The sequence below is a fragment of the Papilio polytes genome, unplaced genomic scaffold, assembly GCF_000836215.1.
Source record: "Papilio polytes unplaced genomic scaffold, Ppol_1.0 DF823923.1, whole genome shotgun sequence".
NCBI classification, from domain to species: Eukaryota; Metazoa; Arthropoda; class Insecta; order Lepidoptera; family Papilionidae; genus Papilio; species Papilio polytes.
Window position 1 is genome coordinate 1,841,430 of NW_013525281.1, and position 20,691 is coordinate 1,862,120.

General features: G+C 31.7%; 1 protein-coding gene across 1 annotated transcript in view; it reads right to left on the reverse strand.

Annotated features, from left to right (window-relative positions):
- The window catches only part of LOC106102588 (gonadotropin-releasing hormone receptor-like), a 37,950-nt gene that overhangs the window by 6,434 nt on the left and 10,825 nt on the right, over positions 1 to 20,691 (reverse strand). The window contains exon 2 of the mRNA XM_013282113.1: positions 434 to 816. Coding sequence (XP_013137567.1) covers positions 434 to 694 — 261 coding nt within the window. The 5' untranslated portion in view covers positions 695 to 816. The remainder of the gene's footprint in view (positions 1 to 433; positions 817 to 20,691) is intronic.

Genomic DNA, 20,691 nt, shown 5'->3' on the forward strand with positions numbered 1-20,691 from the left:
AGTATTAGATGAGCTAAAATTTTATTTAATAACGGACTAAGTCGCGTAGGTTGTAGGACAAACTGACACGTAACAGGATGCTGGAAAACGGAATGTAGTTACATACTTAATTTTCAATTTTTACTTTTAATGTTTAACTATTTATGTTGTTGTTAATAAGTTGTAAATATTGTGATATGTCAGCGAGTAAAGGTTTATCTAAGTCTCGAACAGCTAGTTTTTTTTTATTTCCTTTAACCACTCCCACTATGGTTTGTGCCAGGATATGGTTCACGACAATAGTCGAATGGCGGGATTCGAACCCTCGATTGATCGGTAGTTCGTACAGCAAATCATTAAGCTATTGGCCCTAATAATGATGATATATCTAAATAACAATTAATAATTAAACAACTTTGACTCGTCGTTCAAGGTATTTAAAAGTAATACCTACCATCAAGTCAGCCACAGCTAAATGCATGAGTAGCAAATCAAGTCGACTCGCGCGAGCTGCTCGCCTCCTCTTCAGTAATTGTGATAGGACAGTCAAGTTGCCGGTCGCTGATATTATCATTAATATTGTGTACACTGTTATTGACACCATATGTCCATGGTTGAAGCGCATTTCCAGAGGCAATTCATTGCTAGTGTTCAAATGCGTCCAGTTCTTCTGTGACGCGCCTCCCGGACCAGATACCTTCTCATCTATATCCATTATAGTATTCTTCTAGTACTTTCTATAGTATATGTCTACAGGTAAACATTTTGATCACGTAATGCGTAATCTCGATCATTTCGTGGCGAATTTTCGGTGTACGAGAATTCATTGGAACGTGTCTGGAACAAAGGATTTCTCGCATGACATATGAAGCAAATTGACTTTTATTTCGACAGGTAAAACGTAGAGAAGAAAAGAATGAATATCGGAATAATATTGAAAAGTCTTATGGTGAAAGTTATGCGTGAAAATGTGAAGATGAATAAATATTTTGCGTCTTATAAGATTCTTGCTTGTAATAAATTAATAAAACATATTGCTACCGTATATGACGACAATAAAGAATTTTATATCCTTATTTTGAAGAACCAAAAATCGTCGCAATGAAACTTTTAACAATTAATTACTGATACTCTTCCTTACGCCATAAAGGGACTGTCGGTAACAGAATTTTAATTACCTTTATAAACAATATCTAAAAATATTTTGCGAATCAATAACCGAAGTCAATATTAAAACTTGGTTCAATGTACAAAGTACTTTTAAACTTTGTGGTATGAAGTATACTGCAATACAAACATTTCAGAGGCTGGCAAAATCACACAAGTCGCTATGTAGAATACAAAATTAGATTTGCCAGTAAGAGTATTGTTAATAGACGTTGGTAAGTGAACTTAAATTCAATACCTTTAGATTTACACGTGTGAAGTAGATCAGTGAATTGGATATCGGCTCATCTCTGTACTTGCACAGTTATGATTAGCGTTTCCAAACTGCGAGTTACCAAGGTAGATCACGGCTCGTCGACTCATTTCATTATAGTATATCGCGTTTTATGACCGACTTCCCAAAAGAAGGAGGTACTCAATTTGTCTGTATGTTTTTTATGTGTGTTACGGCATAACTCCGCCGCTAGTGGACCGATTTTGATAATTCTTTTTTATACAGTGAGCTGTCAATTAAGTTGTTGATTGTTCAACGATTCAAGTCTATGTGACTTGAACTTTTGACCCGGCTCAAATCTGATTTACACGCGTCTAATTTTCATGTAAATGCTTGTACGCTCGCAACTTTGAGCCGTCATTAAGTTGGAATCGTGTTATACAAGCTGTCAACGTAAAGTCACTTCCAGAAAGGTGGAAAGTTTTTAAATCAATTCTGTTTAGATAATCGAGATTAATGGAAGTCACGGTAACTCACTTTGTTCTTGGCTTGTGACAAAAAGTTAACATTGTTTTGTTATTTGATTGCAGCAATTTTGAAATTAGAATATTGATTCTTCCATATTGTACTACCATGTCAAGCACATTTGACAAGATAAATTGTAAAATCAAATACACTCTCCTTTTTAAAATGTAATCTTTCTATCTCATTTGAAAGTTTAGATGGATGGACGGATGTTTGTAAGAGTTTGTAGCCTAAACTACTCAACTGATCTCGATGGAATTTGGCACAGATATAGACAGTAGTTTTTAAGAACACCTAAGCTACTTAGTTTTTTGTTTTTTTATTCCACTAGCACAGAGTCGCGGGCGAAAACTAGTTTAGAAATAAATACAAACATTTTTAATACAAAAATTTAATTACTTATAATAATTTATTGCATTTTACGATATATCGCCTCTACAAAATTTAATGATCTTGTTTCATAGTTATTTGTGTAATTAGAAAATGAAACCAATAAATATTATAGACAGATAAGTATACCTGAATTTTGATTGATTTTTACATATTTTCTGTCAGAACTGACTCCAGCAACGCCTCACTTACCTGCCAAGATATCTTTTTTTGATACTTATTAATTCGATCTTTTACGTCATCGATGTAAAAATAGAAACGACGTAAACAAAGTGAAAGGTTTTACGGTACAAGATTTAGTAATAAGTTGAAGTTCTCATCCAGACTGGAGTACTCTTAAGTAACCCTATCCTACGCAAGCGTCCGTGCTACTTGAAGTTAAAAAGCTTTCGAGAAAATTTTCAGATGATTTTATATTTAAAAATAAAAAAAAACAAAATTAATATGAGAAACTATAGTAAGTAGTAATAACAAGTTTAACTTTTCAAGTGCCTCCTTTAAACCTCAGCTACTTAAAACCACTCGTTAGTGTTATTGTTTCCATAACTGGATGAAATGCGTTTCCGAACTACGTAACTTGAGCTATACTCCGTTGAAATACAGGTAACTACACTAATGAATCGTTAGGTATGACAAAATAGGTAGTAACTTCAGAAACCCAGCATATGGTTTCAGATATTTACAAATAAACTGTCTATTCTTCCAACAATAGTAAAATCTTATCGCGATTTGATTAAAACATGATACACTAGCTTTAGCCCGTGACACCGTCCGCGTGGAATTAACAAAAATAAGTACCCTATGTGTTCTTTCAGACTATCGTCCACATTCATGCCTCTCATCGAGATCCCTTCAGTAGTTTATGCTACAAACTCCAATAAACATCCATCTAAACTTTCGCATTTATAATATTAGGGGGATTAATAAATTAAAACCATAGACAGTCTCTAACTTTGACAAAACCATAACCTAATTATGAAAGTTAGTAAATAGCTAACTTCAGAAGACGGCGTCGAAAATCTTCATTTATGTTCCCAAGACGTAACAATTACCATACGATTTAGAAGTTAAACTTTTCTTTGAATAACGAAGATGTAAGAATTTATAAGGCGAAATCTAAAACCGCTACTATTTGTCATATAACAATGGATAGTAATTTATACTTAACTTTGATAAGTTAAAAAGTCCTCAACATTTATTAAAATAATACTAATACAATCCATAACATAGGGATGATTAAAATAAAAGATGTTAAAACAAATAGACTAATATCCACTGTGCTCACGATATGTAAAGTAGCAAGAGGCTTTATTAAAGACTAGCTGATGCTCGCGACTTCGTTCGCTGGAAATAAAAAAAACAACTGTAGTCTATTCACTTATAGGGTGGCTTTAATGGTGAAAGAATTTTTGAAATCGACATAGTAGTTTGTGAGTTATGCCAATACAAAAATACAAATATTTCTTTCTTTATAATATTAGTACAGATATTATACCTTTCTCTCTGTCTTTAAACTCTTTGAATAAATTGGAATAACATGGTATGGTTGCTGTTATGGAAACCGGCGTTAACCGAGAAAGGAACTGTATGTAAATTATGTATTATTCTACGTGACGACTGACGTTAGATGACGTAGGCCGGGTAGGTACAGTAAGGGAATCTGGCGGTGATCGACTTTAAAGCTACAGCCGTGTGGACATTTTGTACGCATTGAGACTGATGGTACGGTTACAAGGAGAACGTTAGTTATGAGTGGGGAGGTACACCGGTAGAGGTAGACCTAGAAAGAGATGGATGGATTGCGTGAAAGGTGACATGATCAAAAAGGGGCTGAGAATTGAGACGACGTATGATAGAGTTATTTAGAGGACAAAAACCTGTTGCGCTCACCCTACGGGAGTAGGATAAGGAGGATGATGATGAGACTGATGGTACAATAACCAATAAACACATTTAGTATCTGTACGAAAAAATGACCACCAATGGCAGGCTGCTAATTGTTTTTTTTTTTTTTATATTTTACCGTCTTTTGCACAGCTTACTATTAAATTGATTATTTGGAAAAGGCGTAGTGTACCTTGTTGAAAGAAACAAAGCAATTTCTTTGAAAGTAAAACACCGAGGATTTCCGGGAGTGTACCATAAAATATGCATTTATATGCAAAGAAGTTTTAACTCATTGCTTGTAAGCCCCTCAACGTTTCATAAGATTTTGCATATTTTACCGTTTTACTTTACAATTTAATTTAAATTTATAGTTTATATCAGAAACTTAGCTACCACTCCAAGTTGTTAATTTATCACTAAAGGAAACTATTAGTATTTCGTATAATCAACACTGAAAAGATATTTAAGTAGTCATTAAGAGCTTTTCAAGTATGGCATTGGAAATATGTCTTTTTCTAAAATTACTAGCTTTCGCCCGCGAATCCGTTGCGTGGAAGTAAAAAAAAACAAAAGTGAATAGCCTATGTTCTTCCAGACCATCCATACCAAATTTCATCGAAATCCGTTTAGCCGTTGCCTGCAAAATCTAACAAACATCCATCCATCTACACTTTCGCATTTATAATGTTAGTGTCATATAATCAAGCGTTTCGAAGTTTAATTGCAAACAGATTTTAAACGAGGAAAATTGACTTTTAAAATGAATAATAGTCATTTGATACCGTTTCTTGAAAGGAAATTTCTTCTTGGAAATGTTTACTTCGATGTTTTTCGCTAGAAGTGCGGTGAAGACGTTTACCATTTGAAATTTAAATTTGATACCGTTTTTGCAATTCAATGTAATTCGATATAACCATTTAATAAGCGTATAATTTTCTTTTATTAAACGTAAATAATAAATTTAAAAATCTTTAAAAAGAATAACTTCCCCTGCCTTATCCTACTCCCGTAGGGTCGGCGCACCGGGTTTTCGTCCTCCAAATAACTCTATCATCCGTCATCTCAGTCATCACTCCCTTCTTCACCTTTCACGTAATCCATCCATCTCTTTCTAGGTCTATCTCTACCGGTGTACCTCCACACTCATAACTAACGTCCTTCTTGTTACATGCGATTCATCCCTCCTTATAACATGCCCATACCACGCTAACCTTTTATTCCTTATTTTCTCAACCATCTGTAAAAAGATTTTAAGCTTGTACATCATTGAATATTTTCCTTTGCTGTGATATTTTTTTTAATTTAAAAAAGCCTTAATTATTAGATATCCATAAATTACACTCAGTCGGGTACCTTAATAGATATTTTGTGAGAGTATTCAGCGCTAGAGGGTTTGCAAACTGTAAAATAATGTACTATAAACGATTTACAAAATAACTATATATTATAACAGAGATTAAAACAAAATTGATGGTTGAATTCAAATTAAATTTGAAAGGATTTTAAGAGACACAATTTGCAGTTCGTGTTTAATTTATAAAAGAAAAAAAGCCGATTCAATTTATTTAATTGCGATGAGATCGGATTTATCGAGGGAAAATACTAATTTAAATATGTATACCCAAAATCGTTATTATTATGACAGAGTTTAGCGATTTCGATAATCATGCGTGATAAATAAATCTATCTAATCCTTAATATTATGTACATACTTCTATATTCCCCTACTTCTATCATCTCTCCGCCGGGTTTTCACCGGGCTTTCCTCTTCCAGGTTAATCTATCTTCTGTCATCTCAGTCATCACTCCCTTCTTGATAATGTCACCTTTCACGCAATCCATCCATCTCTTTCTAGGTCTACTGGTGTAGCTCTGCACTAATACATAAAATTCAATCATTCTTCCTTATTAAATTTTTATAATAAAAGGTGGTGCCATGTCCATATCCCCTGCTTCTATGTCACTATAATTATTCAATAGATTAGATTTCCTGATTGACAGAACTAGTTAAGTGGATTTATATTCTCATTCTCATTGTAAGCGAGATGCGTACCAGGTGTTTTAGACCTGGTTAAGCATTCAATGTGTTAATAGATACGGGGTTATTGAATCTAGAAGGTCAGCAATGCAGGTGGTGACTCAAGTCGTTAGCGTTGACGGTTTATCGCACAATCACGACAACTGCATAACTTGTTGACTGTCAACACCTTTGCAAACTGTTTTCTTTAACGTTAAGCAAAGTGCGTAAATATTTGTTTGTTTATTCCAAGTTGTACGTTTCGGATTATGAACGATAAACAGGACAGTGTTTAAAAGAAAGAAATAACCTAGTTCTTCTTCAAAATGGCGGTTAACGTGATCATGTTTTGTCTTGTTGTCTTCATTTTTAATGCATTTAACTAATCTGATATATTAAAACAGAACAAAATATATAAACAGCAACATAACTAGATTCAGTAGAATGTTTGATCATTACACATGGAAAAAACTGTAACCACAGACAAATTGGACGTGACTTAAAGTAGTAAAATTGGCGCCATCTTTTTTTTTTTTAATCGGTCAACCTGAAAAATGTGCGTACCGTTCTGCCAACGTTATGGAAAATATTCGCTATCGAAACCTTTTTATTTTTCATCCCTTGAGGGATTAAAGGATCAAAGGACTTAAATGACATACCGCGCTTTTTGTAATTTACCATTTATGCCGTCAAAGTCTTAGCTTACGATATTTTTGAGATTTTATTACTTTTTATAATCTGCACTAGACATTTTAGTATTAAAAACTCTATTGGCATGCTTTTTTCCCTTACTAATATTAATTATAAAAAAAACTTATTATTTAATTGTATTTTTCTCATATTCTCAGATTAATTAAAGCTACAATTACCAGAGTTTTTAAAATATGTTCTGAAACTTCGATAATCTATATATTTTTAAACTGTAGTCAGTTTTAAAAATGACTTTGTTCGAATTCAGATTAAATCATTATTTTAAAATTAGTATTATAATATTATAGTTTAATCCAAGGAATTTCATTCGAGAACTGAATAATTTGATCAATGGTGAACCGCAAAATGTAACCTTTGGAATGTTACGTTGAGACGAGGCCGGAGATTGTCTTTGTACATGAGAAATGTGTTTGACACACACTGTTATTACATACGTATCATCTTGTATTGTACAAATATTGTTAATATGGCCGCCCGACTATATTTAAAAAAACATTTATGTCGAAATATCTAAGAATAATGTATTATCTATACTATTATAATAAATCGTAAACACACACTTCTTTATTGCCTAAGATATCAGCAAATACAGCATATATTTGATTAATGGTTTTTTTAATAAAAAGCCCTACTCTTGCGTCACGCTTTAGGCAATATATTTTAACGCCATTAAACTTAGGGGGTAAATATTTTAAATAAAAACCCTAATGTGGGAAAGAGACCATAAGCTGCCAACATCAAGGAAGCAAAGTTGTCATCATGTCATGTCATTTTGACATTTGTAATTGATAATTTGACAAATGGAAACAATAAAATAACATTTTCATAATTTCATGCAGATGAAGTCGCGCGGGGACAGCTAGTTTTTGTATTTGTAGTAAGCATTGTGTTTAAGATTCCGGTAACATCCTAGTCAAACTTAATATTGACGGGTATCGTTTCGTCCGAATTTCATATGAGATTCTCAACGTATTGTATGCGCTTCGTAAATAAATGGAATATTTGCGACTGTCGTATTCTTTATTTAAAAGGGCCCCGAGCTCTTTTGTGACTATCTATATAGACATCGAAGGGTCGATTCCCTTTCATTTGAAAAAGAAATTCTTGAAATTAAAAGAAAAATGTGAATTATTTTTAAAGCAAACTCTTTTGGTTGTTGATTTTTACTTTATTTAAAATGAGTTTGTAAACAAACTTTTCGTGAATTAAAACGATATGTTTTTTTTTCTTTAATGGAGTCAAAGGTTTGTTAGTTACAATTTTACGCACAGTGACGTATGTTGGCTGTGATCCGCATTTAAAAGTAAAACGGTCATGTACGCTCCGAAATAATGCAGAGTTATTAAAAAAAAAAAAACGGAGTATTATCAGTATTTGTACGAAATAAAGGTAATCAGAGATTGTTCAATACCTATTTAATTATTATATAATATAAATCTATACAGAATTTAATTCGTGGTAGGAAATAAAGCGTTTTTTGTAACTGACCTCTGAGAAAGAATGGCATAGTACATGCAATAATCTTACTATCTTAATTAATTTTACTTATTAATATAATAAATGCGAAAGTTTAGATGGATGAATGGATTTTTGTTAGAGTTTGTAGCCTAAACGGCTGAACGGATTACGATGAAATTTGGTATAGGGTCACTTTTGTTTTTGTAAATACCACGAGAACGGAGTCGCGGACGAAAGCTAGTTTTCTATAATTTCTAAGTAAGAGTAATTGATTCACATTTGTTTATTACGGCGCAGTGCAATTAGCTCGCGGCGGGTGTGGCTGAGGCGTGCTGTGCTACATTATCTCAGGTCAGACCCCGACCTTCCGAATACAAGATAACGTTAAGAATATTTTCAACCCGCACAATAATACACAAATATGTTTTTACAAGCATGTTCTACGCATGTTTATGTTTTCGTTATGTTAGATTTTTAACGGTTTTGATGTATTCTCTATTCTTAAAGGTTATTTAGTATGTGCTATAAATCAATACCATTTATCTTTATTTAAAATAATAATCTAACCTTAAAATAATTTTAAAATGTAAAGTATTCTATTTCTACTAAAGTTTTTGGAAGGTCATTATATACAAATCTGAAGAAAACAGAGCTAAAGAAGACTATGTTAAAGCAAAATGTGGCTGTGGCTCCCATTGTTAGATAAATGGGGGACAGCGCGAACGCAGTCCCCACTATCAAAAATAATGCGTCCGAGTTACCCACATTAGGGATAATCGCAGGGGTCAACCCAACCGCAGTGCAATGGAGGGGTCTCACCCTGGGGGAACCGCCTACTTGATCACGGTAGCCCCTACGCCAGGTAAGTATGACAAATCTTGTACTACTAACTGGGGTCATTCGATTTGAAATATTCTTAATATCGCGAGTCATAATCTTCGTAGTAGTTTTGCGCGCCATCTATTGTTATTTTTTGTAAAGTGTGCTATATTTTCGTTTTATTATTTATTTTGTACTTATTAAATGTTTGTACGTTTCCAGTACGTATGTTTTAACCCTATTTGCCTTATTTCGATTGGAATGGGCACATAGAATGTCCCTTTTAGTATAAAAATGTAATTTAACCGCTCCATGTTACATACGTGACACGCGGTCGCATACATTGCCCTCGCCACTAATATTTCAGAGTACTGAACCTTAGAAAGGCCGTCGATCCTAAAGAAAATTTTCCTTTAATCTTAACACGGAATTCCGAGTTATTTTGATTTATAATTAACTTCATAAGCAGTATATTTATAAATCTTACTAATAAAAATCTCTTTCAGGTATTAATGGAACCTTAATTGGAGTAGAGCACTGAACTCTATAAATGTGAAGGTGTAAAGATATGGTATTTTGAGGTTATTTGATTAGAAGTTCTCCTATCCTAGCTAGTAGAAGCATATAGAGGAGTTTTTAAGTCGCTTACTGTACGTTTAGTATGAGAAAACTTAACTATATATTATTTAGTTTAAATAACTTGGGACTATGAGTGTGTCAGTAAGATTATCACATGAAAATATGTATATACTAAGATCCTCTTGTTAATTTAATTCTAGATTACTAGATGCGATTTATAATATGTACTTTAGGTTTACCCATTATGATAAATACATATGTCGTGTAATTTGACATCAAACTGTGAATTTTATACCTAGAGTGTAATATATACACATTACATTTATACACACCTGAAGGTATGTGTACACAAACTTTCAGTATACAAATAAACCCGTACATAATCAAATTAATTATATCAAATAGTTTTGAATGTTAATCAAGTTTAACACGGTAGGAATTCGACCTTACATAATATCCTTTAGACATAAAAAACACCATTTTTATTAAATTAACTGATTTTATAGGAATTATTGTGACGATTAAGTATTACTTTTTTAAATAGAGTATAAAATTGCCGTTGATACTGGCCACTTACAATCGAAATTAAACCTTCATGTTGAATTTCTGAACGTGACACAAAAAAAGAAGAATTTGTATTCCAATTTTAAAACTCAACATGTTTCCGATCTATATTCTATTTATACGTAAGTTATTTTATATCTTGGAAGACTCGTATATTTCATCATACACAGTAAAGATTAACTTTTAAGGAAATATAAAAGAGATTGAAATACGTGTGCAGAATTTACGATGAATTTTTGTAATATGAAAACATGAATCTTAATACATAAATTATCTAAAAGTATTTGGGATATATTTCTTACCTAGCTAAAATACTAATGACATAATTCAGTTTTACACAGCCCAATATGTATGCTTATCCATACTCATATAATTTGTATTTTAGCATTTTTGTATGTATGGAAATAACTCAAACATTTAAAAATTCTTTCAACATGTAAAAAGGTTATCTGTGTGTTACATAAGCTATATTTACTATTTATTTAATTGCACGCGGGCGAATTGCGGGCAATAGCTAGTTACGTCATAACTCGATATACTGTCCTAACTATTACTAAATTCTACGATTGAATTAGAACTTATTTATAAAAAAAATCTGTCTCAGAAATTCTAGATGGCCTGTTTTTATTTCTTTAGTACAGAACAATTTTTTTTTTAATAATGAAAGGGGGCAAACCGGCGAGAACACCGAGGTGGCCAATTTATTATCTAAAAAAAAAAACTTCGCTTCTTTAAACATAGATATTCAATTCTAATTAAGAAAATAAGTGATATTTTCGAAAGCTTTAGAAGAGGAGAGTTTTCAAATAATCAATTTCCCCTCAGTTAATTGATACATTAACTGGATTTCAATGTTGAACCCACTTCCCTTTTACCTAACCTTTCAAACAGTTTGCATAAATCTTTTTTCTTAAGTATAAAAGATCCTTTTATTAGAGAAAAGACAAATCATCTTAATGGATTAACGAGAATTTAATATCGAGTATTGAATTCTATTTCATTTTATTGAAGTAATACGAGTAAAAGCAATTATGGGAAAAAATTGCGTATTGCAAATTTATAACTTCAATTTATAAAACAACTTTGTTTCTACAACAAACATCGCATCACATTAGCGCGGACGGACACCTTTGATTACTCTATCGCACAACTGTTTTACGATTTTCAATTGTTTCTCATCCCATTCAACTGTTTAGTTGCACAAATAAAATTCATAGAAAACATATTAATTCATAGGAATCAAAGCGAAACTAAAAGGTGAGTGCGCACTCTAATCTTTCGTCATTTTTCGCAAAAGCTGTCATTTCCAAGCAATGACCTATCCATTCTTACAGATCAGTGTCGGCCCTAGTTTTTCCACAATAATGTCACAAGTGACAAATTGTGAGGTCTCCTAGCTGTCAGATAAGACAAGCTCGTTACACTCCAGCGACATGTTTATAAACATGTCGGTACAACTGTACGATAAGCATTTAATATTCCGCATTGTTATTATACTGCTAATTGCTTTGGTCTTTGCCTCGTAATCGTAAAAAAATTATCACTTGTTACAAAAAAAAATGATGTCCAACGCACGCTGGTATTTCGTGTAAAATACACACAAATCGTTTATTTTAAGCTCTATTGTGACCTCAACATAGTCTATTATTAAAAAAAAAACACAATTTGTTGTTCAATAAGGGTCATTAATGTAATAAAAATAACACAGAATTTCGAAACTCAATAGATAAAGGCGATTTACTTTAAAACATTTCAATAGCTTTAACAACAGATTTAGTAGAAGAAATCAGATTTTGTTTTTTCAAAATTACTACTGGGAGACTTGTTCGTAATAATTACGCTATATAAAAATATACACAATTTATAAATAACTAAAAGACCATATTGTTAAACTTTGTGTGTAATAAATAAATACGAACCTAAACAAAGACAATCACAAATCGATTGCACGAATCTCATTGAAGATGACAATACTTTTATTACGACAGACAACAATATCTTTTGATAGCTGAAAAAAAATATAAGTGACTAACATTTGTGTCTGAAACTGGCCGAGCGTATTAAAAAAAAACAAGTTGCTTTCTTCCAGACTATGTTCTACATTTAAACCTAATTTTATTGAAATCCGCTCACCCGTTTAGAAGATACCTTCTAACAAATATTCATCTTTCAATCGAAACTTTTGCTTTTATAATATTAACTAGATAATCCTATGCGATTTCATCAGCATAAAATTATTTTATTGTTTAGATGTGTCAAATTGTCAATTGCAAATGTCAAAATGACATAACATGACAAAACCCTGCAATCTTGCTTCTTTGATGTTGGCAACAACTTATGGTCTCTTTCCCACATTAGGGATTTGATCCAAAATATTTACCCCCTAAGTTTAATAGCGTGAAAATATATAGCTTAAAGCATGACGTAAGTGGGTAGGGTAGGGTTTTTCAAAAATATGAGAGAGAATTATTCAAAAATATGCTGTAATTGCTGACATCTTAGACAACAAAGAAGTGTGCGTTTACGCTTTACTATAATAAGTATAGATACAGATAAGATTTAAATATTGTAGTTACTTAGTTAATATTAGCAATTTAATATATGAGAATTTGAAGTGTTAACTATTTATTTGGCTACATTTCAATTCGTAAATCATACGAAAGTGCATTAACGTATTACTTCATAGTAAACTCACGTTACCAACTCTATTAATATGACATATATAACGAAAAGTAAGTCCACTGCTGAGAATTATGAATATTGATAGATAACATCATTTTTATATCACAAGTCTTAAATATTTTACACAAAAAGTATATATAACTATAAATTGTTCAAAGCTAGTGTAGCAAAATCATATCGACATAACAATATTTAGACCACCTAATAAATACCTTAGATTTAGACCAGCAGATAAATTACCGTTATAATAGTGAAAGAATTTTTAATATCGTCCTAATAGTTTTACGTGAAACAAATACATACAAAAATCGAAATCTTTCTTCTTTATATTAGTATAGACTAGGAACATGACTAGGACATAGCCGTGTGACCAGAAATGAACTGCGCAGTACCGAGTAGAGCAACGAAAGTGTTTATAAATATTTGTTCTACGAGAGGCTACTCTAATGTTTTTATGTACGCGTTTGACCTTTGGCTAATGTATGCCGAGTTATCGATCATACAAAACAAATAGAAACTGTGGAGATGTACGGAATAAATCAAAAGTCATTTGTCTGAAATACGATGAAACGAAAACAAAAGAAGAAGACAGATTGTCTATTGTTTATCCGCCTTTTATTGTTAAATTAACAGTTAATAATGACGAAACACACTCAAAAGTACTCGTCGGGTAAAATGGTTTACAAGTAATTTCAAAAGTCTGAAAATTAACATAGTGAAAACATAAGAGATAGTTATAAAACATACTAAAGAATGTACTTTTAATTCAGTTGTCTTAATATATCAATAATTTTGGGAGTATTATCGTATTAAAATAATTTATTTAGAAATAATGTCAATTTACCAAAGAGTCTAGACGATTAATATGACGGTTCCATTTAGCTCGATTCAGACACATTTTCACCTCATCCACACACGCACTGTACATTTAACAATCAGTAAATGCTTTCAAAATGATTACCTTCAGCTTTTCGTTGGCGCAATTACTTAGCTTTGTGTTGGTCCAAAATTATCGACTAGAAGTAGGTACATAACTAAAGCGGCATAAAATAAAATATTTTGTTTCACTTCTATACGAAGATAAGTCGTAATCGATATTATAATATTATAATTACACATATAAAAACAAGTAATAAATTCCATAAAAATATAAAAAAACACCTGACGATCACGTCACGTAGAAGCCAAAAACCTTTTGTGTTTGTGAATTTTTTCTTTTGTTTCCCGAATGGCATATAAAATCTTCTTTATCTTGTATCAATCCCGTATTCGACTGTGAATAGACAATATTTGGATACTAGACAAACAAGCGTCGTTCATATTACATTTGTATTATAATATTCAAACTTTAACTCACGGTACAGAGTACAACTCTTAGGTATGTCAATCAAACAAATACAGAGATACTTCTGTCTAAAAATCTTTATATTTCGCTGGTATAACCGAACCTTCATAAAGTTTGGATCGTATTGTACCTTCATTCCTTTACCTGATCCTATCATTTTCGTAAATTGAATTGACAAACGCCGAGTCCTATTTAACTTAATACTTAGCTCCTGTAAACGTTTACAATTTCTATAGAGAATTTTGAGGTCTTAAGATTTAATTACTTGATACCTGTACTGATAATTATCAATAACTAGCTGTTCTCGTGCGACTTCATCCGCATAAAAGTATGAAAAATTTATTTCATTGTTTACATGCGTCAAATTATCAATTACAAATGTTAAAATGTCATGACATGATGGCAACCTCGCCTTTTTAATGTTGGCAGCAACTTATAGTCCCTTTCCCACATTAGGGTTTTTAACCAAAATATTTACCCCTTAAGTTTAATGGCGTTAAAATATACAGCCTAATGCGTGACGCAACTGTAGGCTTTTAATTAAAAAAATGATTATTCAAAAATATACTGTAATTGCTGACATCTTAGGTAACAAAGAAGTTTGTGTTTACGCTTTATTATAATAGTATAGACATAGATGATGTGTACAAGGTATGATTTCCAAATTTCCTTTCGTTTAATTAGAATACGTGTCTTATCAATGTGTTGTTTATCAAATATTATGAGCTTGAGTCACGAAACGAATCCGCCTCGATGACCCGACAGGTCTCTCAGCCGCTTATCACAGCGAAGTATTAATTAAGTTGCCAATTAGCGATCTGCCTCGACTTTGCACTTTCAACATGATTGGGCCTTTAACAGTAATCTGTTTAATATTCTTAAAAAATTATAAACTAATCGCACTAAGCGATAGTTAACGGTTTTGTAATTTTTTTACATGTATTGGAGGTTTTTCAAATAAATAATCATTATGATGCATGTACATAACTGCTTAGGTTAACTTTAAACTGCAAAAGTTAGCTAGAATAGTATTTCTATTTTGAGAAAATTTAGTTAATGCATTACTAAATTTGAGAAAATTTAGTAATACATTAACTGTGGTATTACTAAATTTTCTCAAATTAAATTATCTAAATATTGCCTAACCTCTTTGTTTTCTCTAATAATTTCCTAGGAGGTTTTGTTTTTAATCAAAACAATTGCAAAGTAAGGGTTAACTGGATAATATTTTGATAGGTTATAACCGCAAAGTTAACAATAATAATAAACAATATGTTTTTATTCCTGTCTTTGTTTACAATATGTATGTATATTTTGTTATTGTATTTGTTTGTTCTTTGCAAATTGCATGTCGGATGTGGAAATGGGATTCTATTCCTCGCCCGGAGATTGCACTGCGGCGAGGGAATTGTTGCATTATTTCCCGGAATCTGTTCTCCTAGTACTTCCTTTTTTTAGTTCTAGAATTTTCTTTTATGTATCATTTGTTTATTTTACTGCAACACGTTTTTTAAAATATTCCGTACTAGCTGTCCCCGAATGGCTTCATCCATAAGAAGTAATGAAAACCTTACTGTATTGTTTGCATTTGTGAAAATTTCAATTGCATATATCAAAATTCAAATGCACAAATGACAACTCAGGTCATTGAGATTGGATACTAATTACCATACAACACCAATCTTGTTTTCTTGATGTTGTCAGCTTGTAGTTTATGGTCCCTTTCTCACGTGAAGCTTTTTTCAAATTTATCCTCTAAGTTTAATAGCGAGAAAATATATAGCTCAATGCATGTCGTAAAAGTAGGGCTTTTTATTAAAAAAAAGCTTATTCAAAAATATGGTGTGATTGCTGACATCCTACGCCACGAAGTAGTGTGTGTTTACGCTTTAATATATTTGTATAGAAATATAGATAGATAAAGTAACAATTAAACATGTATTTAAGTGTTAATAAAAATTATACTTATATCTTTATTAAACTTGGTAGTTACATTTGCTGGCTTTTACGGGTAAAGGAACATCGCTCAATTGAGTTTCAGCCCATCAAGGTTCAGCAGTCAAAAGGTTAAAAGACAATCAAGCCTTTATATTTGGTTAGAGTAACTTACACTTAACTACTCCAAGTACTTATGTACGTAACGTATTACGGTTTTATTTGACTATATATGGGTTTAAAAAATATCAAAATAAACATTTGTATTTTTTTGTCGGATTAGTATAATACTTTAATTACCCTTAAAATTTTATAAACAGTAAATAATGTTTACAAAAGGGTCTTTTAACTACAAAATTAATAAACATAAATCTTAATTAATATTCATTGATGGATGAATGGATGGATGTTTGTTAGTTTGTAGCCTAAACGGCTGAATTCACTTTTTTTTAATTCCACGAGTACGAAATCTAGTTTGTTTATAAATCAAATAAACACTTGGTCATCATACTAATATTATAAATGCGAAAGTTTATATGGATGGATGGATAGATGTTTGTTAAAGTTTGCGGCCTTAACGACTGAACGGATCTGGATGAAACTTGGCATGGATGGATTATTTTTAATTTCGCGCCGACGGAGTCGCGGGTGTAAGCTAGTAAAATAATAAATTAATCTAGTAATAGATTTAATATTTACAAAAGATATTGGACACTTAGGGGTTATTAGTTCAATGGAATACAATCTGCAATGTCACACTGCTATTGTAATATGACTTTGTAGGTGACTTCTCCTAGGTATGGTTTACACTAATCTTTTATGCTGGGTTTCTGAAATTTCCATTTATTTTATTAATACCTATTCATTAGTGTTTGGTTGACATAAGTTTCAAAAGAGTAAAACTAAAATTATGTAGTTCGAAAGCGCATTTCATTAAGTCATCGAACGAAACTAACGAATGGTAAAATGTAGTTGGGAAACCGATCATAAGTCTTTATTAAACTTTCACTAACACATGAGAATTATAATGTTGAATAACACATGCCGCGGGATTCCATTTCTGAAACTCGTGTTTAAAACATTAAAACATATCTTACTTCTTACTAATGCTATAAATGCGAAAGTTTGGATGGATGTGTTAGAGTTTGTTGCCTAAACAGCTGAACGGATGTTGATGAAATACGGCTTAGATATAAAGGACACTTTGGAACAACAGATAGGCTACTCGCTTTTGTTTTTATAATTCCACGCCGACGGATTCGCGGGAGGAAACTAGTTATTTATATAACTAACAAGCTCTTTATGTAAGTTTACCAAGTTTTAAAACGAACCAATAGTTTTTCAATTGACTAGTAAAGTTTAGATTTTACTTTTCTCTTAAGTTATCCATAAACTGAATAAACTCCCTTCGGTAACATTCTCTCATACTCATTAAATAATTCTTTTATTTTACTGTTCATTTTTATGAGTGTTCAGGATCAATATATAGAATGACGTCATATATTCGCCCGCCGAATTTGCCGATCGATTACTTCCCTATGACGACTTTATCAGCTGTTCATGCTTAAAGAGGTGTTAAACTAATCAGAAATACCATTTCACGCATCAAATCTTACATGTTATCACTACAGTTACTATATTAGTTTGTCAAAGAACAAAAATTTGGTGAACAAAATGTATAAATGGGAAATTTTATATCTATACATCTGTCCATTAAATGCATCTGGAACCTTTTATTATATTGCAGATGTTTATAAGTCTTACTTACTTCAGTGGAATTAAAATGTCCGCTGGATTAAATAATAATGAACTAGTTAGTTATTTTTTTTTTTTGGCATTTATGTTAGCAAACGAGCAATAACCACTTGAATCCGACAAACAGGCATATAGACAGCAATAGCGAATGCGTTACCTACCCTTAAGCGACGGAGGAGGAGACGCACATAAGAGGAGATTTCCCTTCATATGCGTCTCTTTCACAGTCAAATGCACGTTCCTTTACCATTCTTTTCTTAAAAGAAAAACGGTGGGAAGGGAAAAGGACTAAAGTTAGGGTGGTATCTACTCTGAAAAAAAAATCGCGCGTATAATTTTAAACTTGTGATGTTTCCCTCTTCTGTCAATAAATAAGAATTAGAATGTAAAAAATCATCGTCGAGAACCTCAAATCAAAGAACCTCGAGTATTCTTAGTAGCTGCTTGATCTTTGCAACATTTTCATTTTCAATTTTATTCTTAATTGAAAGCAAAATTTTCGATCTTATCCTATTCTTCAACTCAAGAATACCCAAAGAACACTTAAGATTATTCATTTCTGCCGGTTTTTATTTGAATAAAGTAAAATCTAATTAACGAACTAGAAACTATTCTATTAAATAATAGACTTTCCTTTTGTATTCAACTTTTTCAGTGTTAAATTGTTTTAGATATAAGGAAGAAAACCTGGTCCACTCTACGAGAGTATAAGGTCGGGAAGATAATGAACTAAATCTCTAGTAAAATAAAAAAGAAAAAAAACCTTTTTATTGCTATTAAAAAAATATACAATGTGATACAAAAAAACATATATGAATATTTGTAAGTGGTTGAGATCCAGTGTCGAGAGCTGGTTTTTAACCACTAGATACGTTGTGGGTTTGTTTATTTTGCAAAATTTTACTTTGTCCAAATGTTTTATCTCTTTCATGATTATCGATGGATTTCGTATATCCATAATTAACTAATTAATGAATCCGTGTTTAATCAGGCCTTTACTTTTGCGGAACACGAATTTAATTACAGACCTTTGAAGTTATATCCTCGTAGAAAATAATGTGACCCTTCTATTGATGTCCTATTTACGAAAGCGTGGGTTTTAGAGTACAAATACAAAATTAAATGTAAATTAAAAAAACCTACAATCTATAACTATTATAATAAAGTGTAAACACACACTTTTTTTGTTGCCTAAGGTGTCAGTAATTACAACATATTTTTGAATAATTATTTTTTTAATAAAACCCTTACACTTACGCTACGCTTTAGGCTATATATTTTCACGCCATTAGGGGGTATATATTTAGGATAAAAACCCTAATGTGGGAAAGAGACCATAAGTTGCTGCGAACATCAAGGAAGCAAGGTTGTCTTCATGTCATGTAATTTTGACATTTGTAATTGGACAATAAAATAAAGTTTTCATCATTTCATGCGGATGAAGTCGGGAACAGCTAGTACAAAATAAGTTGCAAATTAAAAAAACCTACAATATTATTTAAAATAAAGACGAAATGAGAATCTTTTTTGAAGTCGGTTAAAAATTATTTATAAATCCTACATCACAATAACTCCGGCCTTTATAAAGTTAATTAAAAAACGATAATATTTAATATCTGTGCTTTATTTCATAAACTAGAAGCCTGTTATATTTTCAGTGTTCACTATTAAATTATGTAATAGAAATATATTAAGAATTATATATCGATGTTTTTCGACCTTTGTAAAGGTTAACGTGGTATGGACATGTTATGTGACAAGACGATGGGTAAACCAGAAAGTGTTAAGATTGAATGGATGGCTACAAAGGTAGTGGAAGACCGAAAGTATGGATGGATTGTGTGAAAGAGGATATGCTTAAGAAGGGAGTGGATTCAGATACGACGACTCATAGAAATGTACAATATGGAAGAGCAGCACATACTGTGCCGACCCTCCGTAAGGGATAAGGGCAGGTTCGTGATAACGATTTTTTTTTTTACCTTTTGAAATCATTGGGATTAATCTGTACATTTCGCTATTTACTATTTCAAAGATAAGAATTATTGACTTTAATAAGTTTGATGTTATTATTTAAAGCAAAAATTTCCTCACCTTTGCTAATATCTGAGGTCAACACGATGTTCTTTTCCATTCAAATAATAATGCTGTTTTTGTCGTATCATCTTCGTATTTTGTTAATATTATCTATACTTCTATACTATTATAATAAAGCGTAAACACACACTTCTTTGTTGCCTAAGATGTCAGCAATTACAGCATATTTTAGAATAATTCTTTCTTTAGTAAAAAGCCCTTTAATTACGTCACGCTTTAGGCTATATATTTTCACGCTATTAAACTTAGGGGGAAAATATATTGGACAAAAACCCTAATGTGGGAAAGAGACCACAAGTTGCTGCCAACATCAAGAAAGTAAGATATTTTGACAAATGTCAACAATTAAATAAAATTTTCATAATTTTATACGGATAAAGTCGCACGGGAACAGCTAGTTAATAATAAAGATAGATAATAGTTATGAAATAAATTTACTATTTAGAGTATTTTGTAATAACATACTTATCTACGCATTTAAGTAATTCTAGAAATAATCAACAACCGCTAGATAGATGATCAGTATTATTAAAGAGACCGTGTTGGATGTATTTAGTTGTGTTGTCA